Source organism: Mustela nivalis, assembly GCF_964662115.1.
Source record: "Mustela nivalis genome assembly, chromosome: 14".
Classification (NCBI taxonomy): Eukaryota; Metazoa; Chordata; class Mammalia; order Carnivora; family Mustelidae; genus Mustela; species Mustela nivalis.
In genome coordinates this window covers 45,124,451-45,143,460 of record NC_139033.1, presented here as the reverse complement: position 1 = coordinate 45,143,460, position 19,010 = coordinate 45,124,451, and the positions used below count along the sequence as shown (strand labels likewise).

The following is a 19,010-nucleotide window of genomic DNA, read 5'->3' as shown; positions in this document are numbered from 1 at the left end:
CTCCAATAAATAAACAAAATCCTCAAAAAAAAAAAAAAAAAAAAAAAGATCTCAAACAATACTCGTCTACAGATTCACCCTATAAGTGCAATGTTACATTGCCTGAGGAAGACAATCTAGAAGCTTTACGTCTTTTTTATGTTCTATGATAGCTTAAATGGCACTGTAATAAAGCATTTTTTAATAGTTTGGTGGAATTACTGTGTGAAATTGTTTGCAGTTAATAATTTTCTAGGGTTTACCCTAGGACATTTCTCTATTTCTTCTATGAAAGTTCACTGCTAAGATAGCTCTATCTTCTGTAGTCAGTTTTGGTAAATAATATTTTCTTAGAAAATTATCCATTTCTTCCAGTTTTAGGTAAACAGGTTAAACTTAATCAAGAAAATAAGGGGAGAAGGCAGAAGTACATAAAATAAGCAGTACCACAAACGCAGACAGAAAACAATGGAATTATTCAGAGACTACTTCAGTCAATTCCATGTAATTAAATTTTAAGACACATATGTTGTGAATGTTGTTAATTAATGTAATTACAGAATACATTTTGTTTTCTGATCATTTTTCCTATACATTTTTCAGAAAGTTATATAAAAAAGCATGACCTACAGCTCCCACACCTCAAATATCATAGCAAGCTGTAGGCTAAGACAGGTTGGACCCCTGACCTCCCACACTGTGACAACCGCAACATAAAATAGCAGGTGACACCCCCAGATAAACAGATGAATCAAAACTAGAGAACAGGTGATAATCAGAACAAACTTCCATAAGAAAATTAAGCTCTTTTTTTGTTCCTGTTTGAAAAATCTGTTGGCAATTCCAACAGGTCCTACTAAGAAAGGTCAAAATATATTTAGAACAATGAACTAAAACTCACCATTTCCTGAAGCAGATATAAAATAAACAAAGCTACAAGAAATGGAGGAAACTGCCCAATTATTCATATCTCTTAACTACTGATTCCTCTCCTAAATGCTTATCACTTATCAAAGTGACCAGTTAGAATTACAGATTTAGAAGAATGGTTCATTATAATCATACATAAAGTTTTAAGAAGTTGAACAATTTATTAGAAATTTTGTAAAGAGGCAAATTAATTGATAAATTAATCTATTAGTTACTCATATATTCATGCTGCTACTAAAGTCTGCAACTTCCAGTTATAAGAAGTAATAAATACTCTCAGTACTTAGGCAGTGGTTACTAGTAGTCTTGGCAGCTAAAACATTTAGAAGAATCCTTGTATATCTTTGTATACAAGTTTGCATAGAGTTGTAGGATAAGTTTTTCAAAAGGAAACTTTAGATCAAAAGATATGTGTATTAAGTTTTTATAAGTGCCAAAGTACCTCCCCAAAATGCTTAGTCCCAACCCAGAATTTATGAGCTAGAGTTTCTTTACCCTGTGTCACTACCTTTTGACATTTGCCTATTTGACTGAAAGGGTGAAAGAGATTACATTTTTAAAATTTTTTGTTGTTGTTGTAAATAGTACACTCATATACTTTTTGTCCATTTTTCTTTGACTTATTTTCTTTTTCTTCTTAACTTGTAAGTGGTCTTCAATTTTGAAATCTATTAGACTGGTCATTCATTTGCAAACATTTCCCCAAGTTTTTCGTTTCTTTTGATACAGCTTTCAAGGTGACATTAATTTTTTAAATCAGACATTACTTTTTAGAGCAGTTTCTAGGTTCACAGCAAAATGAGCAAAATGTACCAAGAGCTCCCAGACAGCCACGTACACATACATGTACAGTCTCCCTTGCAATGAGTACCTAGCACTGCAAGGGTTCATTTGTTGCTGTCAAGGAACGGATATTGACACGTCATTATCACCCAAAGCCCATAGTTAATATGACGGTTCATTCTTGGTATTGTACATTCTATGGGCTTTGACAAAAACTCTCTCTATCCATCTCTTCCTCCTCTCTGATCCCTGGATATCACAGATCTTTACATCATGTCTATAGTTTTCCCTTTTCCAGAACGTCATATAGTTGGAATCATAAAGTATGTAGCCTTTAGAAACTGGCTTCTTTCACTTGCAATATGCATTTAAGTTTCCTCCATGTCTCTTCCTGACTCAGTAGCTCATTCCTTTTCAGTGCTGAATAATATTCCATTCTCTGAAAGTACCACTGTTTACTTATCTACTCACCTACTGAGTGCTTCCAAGTTTTGGCAATTATGAATAAAGCTACTGTACATGTCCATATGCACGATTCTGTGTGTCCACACATTTTCAGCTCTTTTGGGGAAACACTATGGAGTGTGATTGCTGGCTCATACGGTAATAGTATATTTAGTTTTGTAAGAAGCTGCCAGTGAGTCTTCCAGAAGAGCTGTACCATTCTGCATCCCCACCAGCGAGGAATGCGAGGTCCTGTTGCTCCACTTCCTCACAAGCATTTGGGCACTGCCAGTGTCTGGATTCTTGCCATTCTAATAGGTGTGTGGTAGTTAACATTTTATATTTTATTTATTCAAATTTGCCAATATTTTCTCTGATGGTTTTATACTTTACATATTTCTCACTTAGATTATTTTAAGAATTCCTCGTCATGTACTGAAAATTATAGTTTCATTTTTTACTTTTAAGTGTTTGCTCCAAATAGAATTCATTTAGTTTGAGATAAATTACATGTTTAGTATTTAATATTTTTTTGAAGAGTATTAAAATTAATTTGAATTTCTTGAGCAAAGTTAATGGCTAAAAATGTATTAATAAGTTTGAGTAAATTACCCAACCATAAATTAATAGCACACAAGTGCAACAATAAAAAGTGTAATTCTTTCAAAAGGACTTATGGGTCTTAAATTCATTCCTTTGTTTTCTTTTTTTTTTTTTTTTAAGATTTTATTTATTTAACAGACAGAGATCACAAGTAGGAGGAGAGGCAGACAGAGTGGAGGAAGCAGGTTCCCTGCTGAGCAGAGAGCCCTATGTGGGGCTCGATCCCAGGACCCTGGGATCATGACCTGAGCCGAAGGCAGAGGCTTTAACCCACTGAGCCACCCAGGTGCCCCCATTCCTTTGTTTTCATATCACAGAGAAAATCCTGAAAAACTGAAATTATCCACTATTTCACTTTTAGACCAAAAAGGCTTAAAAAGCAAGATTTTAAAAATCTTATTTACTGAGTACAGACCAGTCACTTTCACAGACCCTTCAGAAAACTGGGAGTCATGCTGGGGTACTCCACCAACCTTTGCCGTACCTCATCACCAAGCAATGCATCTCAAAAGCATGCATTTCTCCCTATACCCAGAAACCAGCCAGAGGACGTCTACTGCAGTAGTCATGAATAGGGCATCCAGAATTTCACATCTAGGTGCAGACTTCGGTCACTTTTTAGCTCTTTTTCTATGATGTCCACTGCAGTGTTATATTTTTAGTTTTAGTTTTTGTAAACACTGAACCTTTTAAAATTAAGAGTACAATTACTGCCAGAGGATGGGACTTACACAGAATGCTTATATTTTCTTTTTTATTTTTAAAGATTTTACTTATTTTATTTGACAGAGAGAGATCACAAGTAGGCAGAGAGGCAGGCAGAGACAGAGGGGGAAGCAGTCTCCCTGCTGAGCAGAGAGCCCGATGCGGGGCTCAATCCCAGAACACCAAGGTCATGACCCGAGCCAAAGGCAGTGGCTTGATCCACTGAGCCACCCAGGTGCCCCAGAATGCTTATATTTTCTTGTTTTATCTAACTTTTTTTTATAATCAACATCTACATGGTATAGAATTCAAAATGTTGCAGCATAATTTCATCTGTAAAATACTCTCTTTTCTTTGACATGGAATGGTAGAAATATTAGACAAAGCAAAAAGAAAATGGAAAAAATGAAAGCCATGTTGTATGTAGTATATCAATTCCAGCTCAAAAAATATACATTTTCCTCATGTGTCTTTATTATGTGCTATGCATTTTCAAATTTTCAGTGAGCAAGAATTCTATGTATAAGAATAAAGATGCTTTTCTTTTGTTCTTATTAATAACTTCTACAGGGTTCCCCTTATAATTAGAACACAGAAGGCTAAGAAAAACCCTGGCTCCCAAAATAACCATAAGAAAATACTGGAAACACTAAAACAACTTTATTATTCTTTAGGGTAACCAAAAAGCTATAGATTTATTTAAGTCTAAGTGAGCTAGCTTGCGGGGGTTGAAGTGGGGGTGGGGGTAAAGTCTCTCTAAGGAAGCAGAGAGGGGGGACCATCTTCATCACTGACAGTGCCTGCCAAGTCAGGACAGACACACAGGACTGGGCTTGTCAAAGAAAAAATAAACTAACATTTTAACAGCCAAGTGCAGGCACATGGAATCTAAGAAGCCCAAGCCTGGACGTAGTCCTCCTCTTGGTCAGCCAATTCTAAACCACACATCTTGAGCTGAGTATGGAGTAGCATAGGAAATGTTGGGAAAGGCTGGAAAGCAGTGAGAGATCTGCAGTCCGTATCTAAAAACCTGCTGAGGTAGGAGGTTACCCCTACCTTCAAGCCTACGGTGATCTGACATTAATTAAAACATCAAATTGGGGTGCCTGGGAAGCTCAGTGGGTTAAAGCCCCTGCCTTCAGCTCAGGTCATGATCTCAGGGCCTGGGATCCAGCCCTGCATCAGGCTCTCTGCTCAGCAGAGAGCCCGCTCCCCCCCCGCCCCGCCCTTGCCTATCTCTCTGCCTGCTTGTGATCTCTGTCAAATAAATAAATAAAATCTTAAAAAAAAAAATCAAATCATCACCCATCCAGCTCAACTCCTAACCATGTGGAAGAGATAAGCTCCTCAACTTAACAACCAGAAAGAGAAAAGGAGAAGGCTTTCCAGGGGAGAATATTATCTATATTACTGTCTAGTATTATTTTAGACAAAATACCCAGCATGCAATTAAAAAACAAACATGAGACGTGCAAAGTAGTAGGAAAAACTGAACCCTTAATTAAAGAGATAAAAGTCAACAGACGCAGACTACGTACGAAGCAGGTACTAGCATTATCAAAAAGACTTCCAAATGTAAACTGTAAAACTAAAAAACAGATAATCTGAAATGAACTCCCTCAACTGGCTCAACAGCAGACCAAAAGTTACACCTGCTTATACACAAAGGAGCCAAGGTAAATCAATGGAGAAAGAAACGTTTCTTCAACAAGTAGTGCCAAAACAAGTGGACACACATCTGGAAGAACGGAAGAAAGAGTAGAAATGGTAAATATGCAGGTCAACACAAAAAGTTAATTTTAACCCTTTAAAAATTAAAACAAAACAGAACAAAACCCTCAAAGTCTAAAGCAAAAACAAGGTACTTTGGGGTTTATACACACACGTAATGTAAGACAAATGACAAGGGCAGCACCGAGGCAGGTGGATGGAATTAGTGTTACAAAATTCTTACACTGCACATGAGGCTATAAAATACTACAAATTAACTACCTAAGAAGGTGATAAAATTGGGATATACATTGTAATCGTGATAACACTCACTGAGAGCACTGCTAAGTGGTACTGTTAAAAAGTCAAGAGAGTAAACAGAATGGATTCCAACATAAATATATGTGATTAATCTGAGAGAATTCAGGAAAATGAAGAAGAGAGGAACAAAATTCAGATGGGATAAATAGTAAAGAAAACAGTAAAATGGTAACCCAAACCCAATGATATCAACAAAGACACTACATAAAAATAAGCTAAATATTCCAATTAAAAGAGACTGACAAAGACATGTAGTGCTGTCCACAAGGAACACATTTCATATATAAAGACAGACTGCAAGTAAATGGATGAAAGCTATACCACACAGCCAATGAAATAAATAAGTTATGGTGATATGAACAGGAGACACACTTTATAACAAGGGTCAATTCATCCGAAGGACATCATCATTCTAAGTGTGTGCCAGTGAAGACAGAGACTCAAAACTCATGAAGCAAAAACTAACAGGACCAAAATCAGAGCTGGAAACACTAACACCACTCTCCATTACTGAGAGGACAAGTAGAAAAAAAATGAGAGGATTAGGAAGATCTAAACACCACCATCAAACATGCCCTAAATGACATAGAGAACTCTCCAAGTGCAGAACATTCTTTTCAATTATACAGAGAATTCTTCTCAACACAAATAAGACATGTTGTAGCATAAAATAACTTTCAGTAAATTTCCGAAGACTGACATCATGCATAGTGTATTTTGGACCATAATAGAATTCAGTTAGCAATCAATGAAGTAGCTAGAAAATTCCCACAATTCTTAAAAAACCAGAGATTAAAGAGAGTTCAGTTTTGTTCTAAATTGGGGTCCTAAATCTGTCAGAACTTTCTTGCCATAGCACCGAGAAAGGAATGGACAGCAGAGAGAAGACTGGTAGTCAAAGCAACTCTTAGCATCTCATGAATCAAATACGCACAGTTGTCATTACAAGAAATGTTTTACATGCACTGTTTCGAAAAAGTAACAGAATTACAAATTTGAGGTTAGGTTCAAAGCAATCCCCCAAACACCAAATCCATTTTTAGTTGAGTCCATTTATTCTCTTCTCAAATCTGACCCTTTATCATCATACCCACTGATTACCTCCAAGTTACTGCTCCTCCACTGTGTCAGCTCTATGATCAAAGTGGGCTCTGAGCACTAATGGCCTCGTGGCCTTCTGTGTCCGGCTTCTTTCATCTAATACAGTGCTTCTGAGGTTCATCTTTATCATACCATGAATCAGTACATTGCTTTTTCATACAGTTGAATAATATTTTGACATACGAATAACAACTCATTTAATTTGTCCATTCATCATCTGATGGACAATTGTGTCACTTCCAATTCTGGACTAGGATAGATCATACTTCAGTGAACACTTGTGTTCAAGTTTTGTGTGGACGTGTTTTCAATTTTCTTGGGTCTAAACCCAGGAGTGAAATTGCTGGGTCATACTGTTGCTCTCTGTTTAACTTCTGAAGGAATAACCAACTTTTCCAAAGCAACCCAACCATTTCTGCATTCCTGACGGCAACACATGAAGACTCCAACTTGTCCATATTCTCACCAACGCGTGCCACTGTCCTTTTCTGATCACAGACACTGTAGTGGGGGTGAGGTCCTGGAGATGGGCACTGTGGTTTTGATTTGCATTTCCCTGAGAGCTAATGACGTCGAGCATCTTTCTCTTGGCATTCACTTTCAAATGTCACAGTGGCGGTGGTCCATCAAAAAGGAACATGGTTGGTCCAGGAATACCGATCTTTGCCAAATATGGGTGTATGAGGAAGGTGTATTTGGAAAGCCAAATACCATTTGCAATAAGACATCTACATTAAGAGGTACGTGGTATTTCCAGTGATCAATCTAATGATCTATATTTCTGGGTTATCTACTACTCTGAACAGTTACACGTATGATTAGCTAGAACAGAAGCTTCTTTATCTGGGAGTTTAATAACAGAAAGATTTAAACAACAGAATTATTGCAAAAGCCAGTTCCCAGTCTCAAATAAAAGCCCCTGCCACCAATGTTAATTCATTTAAAAATAACTTAGATTATCATAACTACAGAATGCTTTAGTATAAACTGTGTAGAAAAGCTGACAATGTAATCTGACAGGCTGTGACATTCAAGGGTCCAGTCCTTAAGACTGCAGACAGCGTGGAACAGAGCAAACCAGACAATGACAATGACACCGCGGCTACTTCACTGCTAACCTAATTAGTTCTGGTGGATTATACATTTTATCACGGAACAACTGTTTTAAAGCTTTGACATGTGTAATACTCATTACATGCTAAAACTTTTTCTCCACTGTGTCTGTGGAGTGGATAGCTAAAAATGAGAAATTAATTGAATTGGGTCAGGTACAAGGTATTTTATGTGAACAATCTACTATCACTCAGAACTCACAATCTAGTTAAAGGAGCACTGAAAATCTGATCCTCATTCTCCAAATTTCTCAGAAAATCTGTTAGTGGGCTCATTTTGGTTTTTCATCACAAAGACATTTATTCATTGGGTAACTAAAACTCTGACCAGAAGCACAGAAGACTTAAACAGAAAACTGCGAGACTGCTCTCAAATTTTCATTTAATCTAATGAGAGAAAATTATTAACAATTATTCTGCAGAGTAGCATGTGTAACTTTTTCACTGACAACAGGGCCCTCCTTTGGAAGGTTCGAATACAATTACATCAATACGGAAAGTTCTTTCTGTGATGTATGTCCCAACTTCTCCACACTGAGGAGTCACAAATAATTCTCGTGGGTTTTAAGCAGGGCAAAAAATGTGTATCTCATCACTGAGGAATTTTGAAAAATAAGTTTTACCTGTATCCATACTTTGGTTCAACTGCTGATCACTTGTTTCTCCATCCTCACTGATATATCCAGGAGGTGGCGTTTCTACAAAAGTTTAGAACAAATAAGCACAGCTGCAAATGAAATCTCACCACCTTTCTCCTAGCTACCAAAGATGACCAAAGAATCACTCTGAATAATAAATATGAAAATTATGTAACGTTATTATAAAACATAGTATTTGGTATTGAGGACGTATGATTCAGGTTCTGATCCAAATCTTACAGGTGAATCCTTAAAGCCTACTTGTAATATAACCAAGCTCTCTAGGCATATTTTCTTAGCTATTATTTACATATCTGGCTCATTCCCATATGTATATTTTCTGGGGCAAGAGCCAAAAATAGAACTTCCAAGATGCCTCAGTTCTGAATCAGTATGCTTCAAAGACATAAAGACATTAGTACCTACTTTTCTTTTCTTTCTTTCTTTTATTTTTTAAACTAATGGCCATCATGGATAGGTACATCTAAGAGATGATTAAAGAACACACAACACACATGAGATTTCAGATTACATGATAATATGGGCTTACATTAGGTTCTATGGGGCAAAATACGGTAATACGTTTCAGGACAGGACAGGCTTAAATTCCACCTAAAAAGTACATTTCTCCATGGATTTCTAACCAGTAAATTGTGAGTGTTTGAGACAGAAATTTAAATTCAAACACAGACTACTGCACAAACCTGAAGCAAAATACTCCCTGAAAAGAAGATTCTACTGTGCCATTTCCAACATGTTTAATGAACAAAATGTTTATATTCAAGAGGCATGTGAATAGCTGAGTAAGCTTCATATAAAATAAATACATGTATATAATTTTACCAGTTATAATTTCAAGGAAGAAAATTAAGTTTAAGTGACTATCAATAGTTTAATATTTTCATGGCTGGGCAGTTTGAAGCAATTTGAGGTACTGTAATTACCAAAAGGGAGAGGGAGAAATGTGGGTGAAAGGGCTCATCCACTGAACCCTCACACTCCCCCTTCAATAAGCTAAGTACACATCTGAACTTAAGCAGAGAATTCTTCATTTAGTGCCAGTACCCCAAGATTGTTACGATGAAATTCTAAGAATAAAATACCTTCTACACTCAAACAACAAAGAACACAAAAACAAGATCAGTATACTATCTTAAAGGTTAAAGCTAACAAAATTGAACAGGGCTATATTTTGTCAGTTTAACCACCCATGTCTTAAAGAGGAAGAAATGCTGAACTTCATTTTAAAATAGTTTATCCTGTTTTACTTTTCTCCATTATTACCTTAAAATAATAAATAATAAAGCTATTAAGCATTTTGGAGAAAATACTAAAATTTCTTTTGAAGTGGAACAAAAAGTGAGCTCTTAGCTTTCACTGTCAGCTGGCACCGGGTAAAGCCCCATTGTCCAGAAAAGCAAATAGGTGTGACCAAGCTTTTGATTTTCCACTTTGTAAAATAAACCAAATCTAAACAAATAAATAAAGGAAAATAAACCCAAACATCTCCGTAAGTAAAAGCCACTAGTCACTTTGATTAACATCCTTCCAAATAATTATTGGGGAGGTGTCTTAGAAGACTGTATGCTTACACCTCGGTTTCCTGGTATTGTTGAATAATACAAATTCCCACATCAAGGACTAAAATGCACCCCCTCCCTACAACATACACACATAACCACCTCCAGCTAAGTCTTCTCCCCAGCAAGGGCCTCTTCCAGTCCTGACCCCACTAGTCCTCATACTCCATCTGCTCTGCACTATCCTCTCCTAACTTCTCAAAAAGGTCGCTTCCGAACAACCTAAAAAGAAGCCTTAAACACTCTTTTGGAATAAAATAATAGTTTAAAAAGTGCATATTAAACCAATCAGGAAACACTTTCTACCTTTAAAATAAGCGATTTTTTAAAAGTCCTTGCTTTTCTTGGGTTTTTAAAATTGTCTTCAATGAACAAGCATTATTTCCGTGAGACACATTAAAGAAATCTTATTTAAATGTACTTGAAACTAAGTTCCTTACATATTTTCTGTTGCATGAAAAAAAAAAAAAAAAAAAAAAAGGTCAGAGCGGAGTAGAGAAATATTACAAAAGGAGAAAAAAACTGAGACACTAAAATATCCAATGTATAGCTCAATCCTCATCCTAGTATTGTATCTTTATTTTCTGCTAGGGAAAAACCCAAAAAACAAAAAAGGGAAATACAAATAAAGAAAGTAAGAAAGTATTAGTTGTTCTTTTTAAAAAAAATAGTGAAAACTAAAACTGCATCAGGGAATACTACCAGATTACATAATATAGTAATTAGAGCCATATATAATACAGTAATTCGAGAACCATGTGGTTAAATTCATTTATCTTTCAGCAGAGGTTACTGAAGCCCAGACGAAAAAACTAAATTAGAGGAGTTATGATTTTCAGTACCGCAGTGTTGCTATGTCTTAGAAATCAAATACTGTATCTCCTACAGAAATATTACATTTCTTTCCAACATTATCAAACTATTTATGAAAATTATTATGTCACTTGTTTCAGGAACACTTTTTTCTTCTATGACTTATTATGCTTACATTCTGTATCTCTCTTAGCTTCAACAACTAAGACAAACTTACTAAGATCTTTTCTGTTCTGCTTCTCACAGTACTTTGATTAAAGCCACTGCAAAAGAAAATGAAATATAACGTAAAACTTTTCTCCAGACAAAAGCGTTTGAAGTACGAGGCTTACACATGTCACAAAATCATCAACCCGCAAAGCAGATTTGTCTATTCAAAATTCAGAAGCCTTTTTTTAAAAGGCAAACAACAATTCATGAACACTTGAATGTTTAGGAACAAAATTTTATCTATCCCATTTTTTAGGAGATTCAGAAGGCAAAAATACCTGGGATATAATTACTCTGTGGCTCAATTCCCGCTGGGAAATTAGTGTTTTCTGGAATGGAGTGGGTATAATCGTCCAGAGGAGGCAGCTCTGTTAGGATCTCAGTGTGCCGCGGCACCAGTACAGGAGGCAGAACTGGAAGAGGCAGAGGGATCCAGGTTAACAGCAAGGAAGCAAGGACTGGCACTGGGGGAGGGGCACACACCAGACCTTCTTTGAAAAACTTCACACACATACAAAAAGAAGAGAGTAGCCTGCTTAATTTTTAAAATTTAGGGTTCACCAATTTGGCATTATACTGAGAAACTGACAAATCCGATTGGTTTTAACTTGCCATGTAGTCCAAAATCCAAATTTCCAAGTTCCAATTTATCCTGTACTCTGAGGAACAAGGGCATTCTGGTAATACTATATTACCGTGACAGTTCATAAATTCCCATTGGAAAAGGTGCAGAAAGATCTGTGAAGTCAGATTTAGGCCATTTCTAAAAATACAGCTGTATACACTCTAAAAGTTTCAAATACACAGCTAAGTAAACTAAAAGTCTTGCTATGAACTTCACTAATCTGCTTAGATGTAATCCAAGCCACTAAAGGACTTCAAAAACATGCTCAAAGAACAAAATGACTGAACACAGCTCAGGCAGTAGACAGGTAAAGAGGTCTATCAGTTTAGTTCCAAGCAGTCTATGAAAGTGGGGATTAGAATTTCTCAGATCTGTAACTCTTAGGTCAAATAGCATACTCTCCCAAGAAACTGACATATCTGACCCTCTAAGGGTTTATTTTTCCCTATTTAAAACATTTTAAAAGTCCTTTTAATTAGTAGCAAATAATGCTGTATTTGAGGTAATTTATCAGAATTTTACACCAAAGTTTCCCAGAGGCAATTACCTAGGAGTACCTAACATACTTAAGTTCAAGTATTTAATTTAAAACAAGGAAAAGAGCTCCAATTTTTCTACCTGGTGTCTCAACTCTCTGGTAGTGGTAAGGGTTTACACATACTTCATCCTTTTTAAGATTAAAAGCATATTCGCAGTTTTCGATTGCTTTGAGCTCATGGTGACTGTGAAGGTCAGGCCAGCGCCACAATCGGCAATATATCACGTGTGGTAGTCCTTTCCGATGGGACACTTGTAGACGGCCATCCAGAGACCTGTTGAGAAGCAAGAGGAGAGAAAGGTGGGAACTTTAAAAACAAAACAGGCATAGTCGATTGGGCTAAATTCATACAGTAAGAGCATAAAGAAAGGAATGACAGACATTCAGTTAGTTTTAGTGAGTACAAGGAAGAAAAATGTACTGTTTAATGGGTCTGCTATAAAAGTAAACAGCGGCACTAGCAGGTGTTTCTTATAAATATGTTACATAAATGACTCGATGTCAGCGAGTGGCCAACCACTTGGGAAGAAACTGAGTTTTAAAAAAGGACCATCTAGTATACTTGAAAAATTTTTGCCAACTTACATCTTGAGTAAATTGAACTCTTAATTAGGGATGCTTTGGAGGGCATTAATACTGTAGGTGACTGAATTATCAAAAAAAGGAACTAGTGTGAAAAATGGTAAGTACCAACAATGATGTAAAGTAACTTACTCAAACTAATGTAGCTCATTAACCAGTTGTGACTGTTCTGAGTACCGAGGTGCAGTTCTAGAGCTCACACAGTAATGTAGATGGTGATGAAATACAATGAGATGAAATGGACAAATACCAATGTTCCAAAAGAGAATAAGGTGATTTAAAAAAAAAAATAGAGAGAACATAAAATGAGTTAGCCTAGCGTTAACTGTGATATAAGGGGGTCAGTAAATAACTATGTATTTATTAGTATAAAGAAGATGAGATTTAGATGATAGCAAGAAATTTAGCAAAAACTGGTTATAGATCTACTTGAAAATTTGGCCAACAACAGATTATAATCTAATCTCAAACTCAAATGAGAATATAGGTATCAAAGTTCCTATTCTTTAGGGGATGCAATAATTTAAAGAAGGTTCAAAACTAAAATTTCATTGATCAAAACATCAGCTGACACATTTAATATATCGTTAATACTGGCAAGCAGGTATTTTAAATGCCATGCCTTATTTACATTAAGGAAACATCCTAGGCAAAATGATACTGAGCAACCCATAACAGGTTTTCCAAAACAGCCCCCCGCCCCAAGATTGCTAGGATTCCATAGAGGGCAGAATATTCACCTGGTTTGTTCAGAGAAGCTGTAAAGGCCTGTTGTATCCCACTGATCTATCGTATTTGGTGTACTCAGTCCCCAAATTTCAGAGCAAGTGCTGTGCATAAATTGAAAAACAAAAAATTGATGTGAACATGGAAGCATGGTTATTCAAAATACCATGATGTAAAACATGGAAAATGTACAGAATACTTCCTTCACCCAGAAAATATATATGTCGCTTCACTTTTTCACGGGCTTTTCGCGCTGGTTTCTATATTTTCCATATGAAGGAAGCCAATAAAATGGAACATGTGACTCCAGGTAAGTTATGATTATGTTTTTAAAATGTGAACACCAATGCTCTCTAGCTTCATGAAATCATACCTATAATGCCCTTTCCAATTTATTCTACTCACGACAAAGGACTAATACCTATGCCATTAGCCTTACTAAGAGTGATTCATTTTATGATCTAGTTTTTTAAAAAAACTTATCTAAAAATAGATGTCAACTGGTCTTTTCAATACAGGAAAAATTTCACTTAAGTTAGATACATACCCGCAGTTAAGATTTTCACATTATTTTTTTGAGATACTTCTTTATTCAGTTTTGCAAATACTACACAGGAAAAGGAAGTGCCTTCTGAAGTCACTCAAACATAGCCTAACACCTTAAAAGCTTTAATTGCTGTGAGGACTAAAGATATGTGAAAGCACCAAATTCTTGAAACACAATAGGAATGTACGAAAAATCAGCTAGGTCTAGTTTTCAAAAATCAGTACACCTACAGGACAGAGACCAGGAAGACCTCAAGGGTTTTCTTCCACATCACATTCCAGAACATGGGCAGCCCAGAGAAAATTCTACCTGCTTCCCCACCATGACTTTATTTCACAGTCACTTCTCATGGGGAAAGACACATGGGGAAAGGGAAGAAGGGCTTCAAAGGCCATCTGGTCCTAAGTTGTGCTTCTTATAGTTAGAGTCAAAAGGTAATTTCTGAAACAAACTCAAACTCCATGTCTCATATATTACAGAATCACCAAAATTTCAAAGAGGAAGAACCATTTTAAAACAATTTTTAGAAATAAAATCAAATAATTTATTAACTGCTTAAATAAGGTGATGTACACATTGCTAATAAGCTAACTGAGAAAACATTTCAAAGGACACTGGTGGCAAGCGCTGTCTTCCGTGGCCTGGTAACAAGCCTGGCAGGGGCTGCGGGGCTGCCGGCCTCTTGCAGAGCCAGCAGAGCCGCTGGACCACATTTCATGCCATGCCCTGGGGGCTAAAGCAGCCACACTGGATGGTTTTTACAAATGCATTTGCAGACACTACCCAGCACCCTTTTGAGGCATTTTATAGATTCTCTTGCTTTTTAAGCTGTAGAAATCTTTCAATTCCCAAACAACCAAAGTTGGAAAAAGTCAAGAAACTGGAAGATAATGTAAACTTTTTCTTTTTTCTCCGAAGATGTACTGTAAAAAATCCATGACAGACAGTTTTCTTTTTTTTTTTTTTTTTTTAAAGATTTAATTTATTCATCTGGCAGAGAGAGAGACAGAACATGAGCAGGGGGAGCAGCAGGCAGAGGGAGAGGGAGAAGCAGGCCCACCGCTTCAGGGAGGGAGAAGCAGAGAGCCTGATGTGGTACTTGACCCCAGGGTCCTGGAATCATGACCTGAGCCAAAGGCAGATGCTTAACTGACTGAGCCACCCTGGCGCCCCACTTGGTTCTTTTACTTAAGATATTTATCAAATACCTACTGAAGAAAACACAGAGCACCAAGTTGTCTAAATCACAATAGAATCAACTACATTCTAGAGTGTTATGAATCTGAATTTAAACCTCGAAAGGGAAAGTATACAGCTTACTCTTCATCCTTGAAATGATTAAGAAAAGATTAGATTAGAAGCTATTCTGCTCTTATAAGAGTTTAATGAAGATCTCACCCAAGTGTTTCTGACACAGACACAGAACCAGCATCTAAAAGAAAGCGCAAAGAGCTTAACCTGGGCTTGAATCAAGCCCTGAAATAAATCAGAAAATAATGAACAGTCGTTTTTCAGAACATGCAGTCAATTTGGAGGCAGGCCGACCTAGATGACTGCACCGCCCCCCCCAACTCAGCCACATTCCAACTTCCATCATAGGGTATGGATAAGCCTTAGTCCTACTGTTTACTGTAACATCGCTAATTGGAAGGTTTACTTCAAAATATTAAATTTGCTTCTAGCTAGTAAAATTTTTCCTTGTTTATATAAGAAATCAATTTATATAATAATTTATGTAAGAATCAATTTATAACAAAACACACAAAGCACCTGGAATAAAAGTATGTATAAATGTGTCAAAACTACACAAAGAAACATTTTAATTATTACTAAAGGACATAAAGGCAAAGTAACCAAAGAGAAAAGCAACTATCTTCCTATTCAGGAAGGTATCATAGTGATGTCAATTCCGCCAAAGTAAAATCTCAGACAAAATTACTCCAAATATAACATACCAAACCAAGTAAGAATGACAAGAAAAATTCAACAAAGAAGAGTAGAGAATGGCCCTACCAAATTCTGAAACATGTTACAAATTCTCAGTAGAAACAGTATGTAGTTAGCAAGAGGACACAAACAAAACAGAGGTCCTATAATAAAATCAACCACGTGAAAACAGTGGAAAGAGACCAAAAGGACAAAAGTCAAAAGGAAGTCAACCTTTGAAAGGGGGCAACTCTACTAGATGAGCTGCATTTAGGTGGCTTTGTAACTAAGCACAGCGCACAGTGTGAGCTAGCAGGACATCTAGACCTTAAGCAGAGAACGAACTGCAATTTTACCTACGGGCACAAACAATCAGAGAATGGATATGGGGCTCCAAGAATGGCTGGCAAGAGAAGGGGGGAAATCTGGTAAAGAAGGAACCACAGGGGGATAAATAGCAAAATACGAGTATGAACTCTGCCCAAATCCCTGGCTGACCTCTCAACTACAAATGTGGGAGAGACATACCACCTGCTGAAAACTATCACTCAGGCATCTAAAAGAACCAAGTCCTGAAATCCCAGCTGTTGTTTACATCAGAGGCAAACCAGAGTTTGAGGCCAACCGAAACAAACTGCTGGAACAAAAATCAACTCTTCAGAGGAAGATAACAGAATTTAGAGTCTCTACAATGTTTCATCCCAAATATCCAAGTACAAAAGCACGAATTACTAAACATATCAAGAAACAGGAAAATGTTAGCTCCTAGTCAACAGAAAGAACAGCCAGTAGAAACAAATCCCCCCAATGAACCAACAGACAAGGATTTTAAAGTAACTACTATGAATACGCACATGGACTTAATGAACGATGGCAATCTCAGCTGATTAGTGGAAACTATAAAAATGAATCAAATGTAAATTCTAGAACTGAAAATTAAAAAATCAGAAATTAAAAAGTTGACCTAATAGTTGGGGAAGACAGAAAAGTCAGTCTGAAGATGAGTCGAGAAATCACCTAATCAGAAGAAACAAAGTGAAAAAGTGTGAATAACAAAATGAACAATCTCAATAACAATAATGTGCAGTTGGAGAGGAAGCAAGAACAAACCAGAACCAATGTCTGAAACAGTAATGGCTGAAACATTGTCAATCTCAGCTGAAACTAAACTCATACTTCAAAGAAACTCAGTTAATACCAAGCAGTTTAAATACAAAGAAAATCACACTTGGGCATATCATTGTCAAAATAGTAAAGCCAAAAGGTGAAAAGAAAATCTTCAAAGTGGGGAGAACTACAAAAACTCTTGGCACAAAGGACTCCATCTAAACCCGAGACTTGAATAAGCTTTATCATGGCTTCTTGGAGCCTAAGGTCAAGTCCCTGGTAAAATCCAGACCCTTTTGAGTTCCTGTGGGGGATGGGGGAGAGGTCAAGATGGCCCAAAGAATTTACCATTTGTTCCTGCCAACACCTGTCAATATAGACCCCTGACCTCCTTTTCTTAGAGCATTTATTTTAAAAACTTGTACTTGTAAATCCTTCTCCAGTCTCTTTAAAATGTACTCTGTGTCTCCTACAGCCCAAGAGTCTTTCTCAAGAACCTGAAATCTAGGGGCGCCTGGGGGGCTCAGTGGGTTAAGCCTCTGCCTTCAGCTCCGGTCATGATCTCAGGGTCCTGGGATCGAGCCCCACATTGGGCTCTCTGCTCAGCGGGGAGCCTGCTTCCCCCTCTATCTCTGCCTGCTGCTCTGCCCACTTATGACCTCTCTCTCTTTGTCAAATAAATAAATAAAATCTTAAAAAAAAAAAAAAAAAAAGAACCTGAAATCTATTCCTTCGAAATGTAATCAGTCATAGAAAGGTCAGATCTGTCTCCCAGACTGCCCTCAGAGGGAGGGTAGAGGCCTAACTTGGAGAAATGCCATTTAGCAGACACATATGGCCCAATCACACTGATACTGACCAATCCTCTTACCCCCTTTCTTTTTTGGCTAATTTTTCACTCTCCTGACTCTGCTCAAGCCTCTACTCATTCCCCCAGCTCCACCCTCACCTTCTCCCAGTTAACCTCTATGCAAACTGAAAATGAGCTCAGCTCTTCTACCACCGTGATTACTGAATAAAGTCTGTTTTTAACCAACTTTATTTTTTTTAAAGATTTTATTTATTTATTTGATAGAGATTACAAGTAGTCAGAGAGGCAGGCAGAGAGAGAGGAGGAAGCAGGTTCCCTGTTTTTACCAACTTTAATCAATATCTGGCTTTACCTTTCACAGCAGTAAGACAGAACAATCTACATATGTAGAGGAATGAACACATGAGCAACAATTTCTCAACAAAAATAGTACAAGCCAGAAGACAATGGAACACCTTAAAAGAGCTGGAGGCGGGGGGTGGGGGAACAAACTCAACCTAAAATCTATATCGAACAAGAAATATCCTTCACATAAGTCAAAACAAAGCCATGTTCAGGAAAGCAAACACTGAGAATTCATTTGTAGCAAACTCTGCCCAAAGAAATGCTGAAGGAAAAGTTCTTCAGGGTAAAAAGAAACAGCAACAGATGAAAACTCTAAAGTCACTGAGAAAAATTAAGAGAACTAGAAAGTATTAAGTATGCAGGTAAATGTAAAAGACAGTATCTTTTTCTTAATTTCTACAAAAAGAAGGAGATGGCCAGTTATAGCTAAAATGATAAATCTAAAAGTATTTAGATACAATTTGTATGACAACAGCCAATAGAAACAAAAGGATGTGTTAAAAACAGCTACACTGTTGCAAAGTTAAGGATTCATAGAGTCATCTGGCAAGCAACCTCTGCCCAAAAAAAGGAGGGACACAGCAAAAAAAAAGCTTACAGAAAATTAAAATGAAACACTAAAAAATAATTAACCCCAAAGCTAGGAAAGAAAAGGAGGAAGAAAAATCAGATGGCAAAAGAAAACAGAATAAAGTGTAAAGAGTAAAACAAAGGTAAGTTCAACCACGTTAATAATAACATTATACATAAATACACTACATATTCCAGTAAGTGGTAGAGACTTGTCAGAATGAATACAAGATGTAAAACAGCTCCAAAAAAGATGTACTTCAAGCATAATATATTTATTAGCTAAAAATATAAGAATGGAAAT

The 19,010-nt window shown here is 36.8% G+C and overlaps 1 protein-coding gene across 4 annotated transcripts in view; it reads right to left on the bottom strand.

Annotated features, from left to right (window-relative positions):
- The window catches only part of SMAD2 (SMAD family member 2), an 82,465-nt gene that overhangs the window by 18,397 nt on the left and 45,058 nt on the right, over positions 1-19,010 (bottom strand). For 3 of the 4 annotated variants that reach the window (XM_082700174.1, XM_082700172.1, XM_082700173.1), the window contains exons 3-6: positions 13,415-13,504; positions 12,173-12,366; positions 11,208-11,342; positions 8,312-8,386 (exon numbers count right to left, since the gene is read on the bottom strand). In XM_082700174.1, coding sequence (XP_082556300.1) covers positions 8,312-8,386; positions 11,208-11,342; positions 12,173-12,366; positions 13,415-13,504 — 494 coding nt within the window. The remainder of the gene's footprint in view (positions 1-8,311; positions 8,387-11,207; positions 11,343-12,172; positions 12,367-13,414; positions 13,505-19,010) is intronic. The other variant, XM_082700175.1, reaches the window with a different exon arrangement.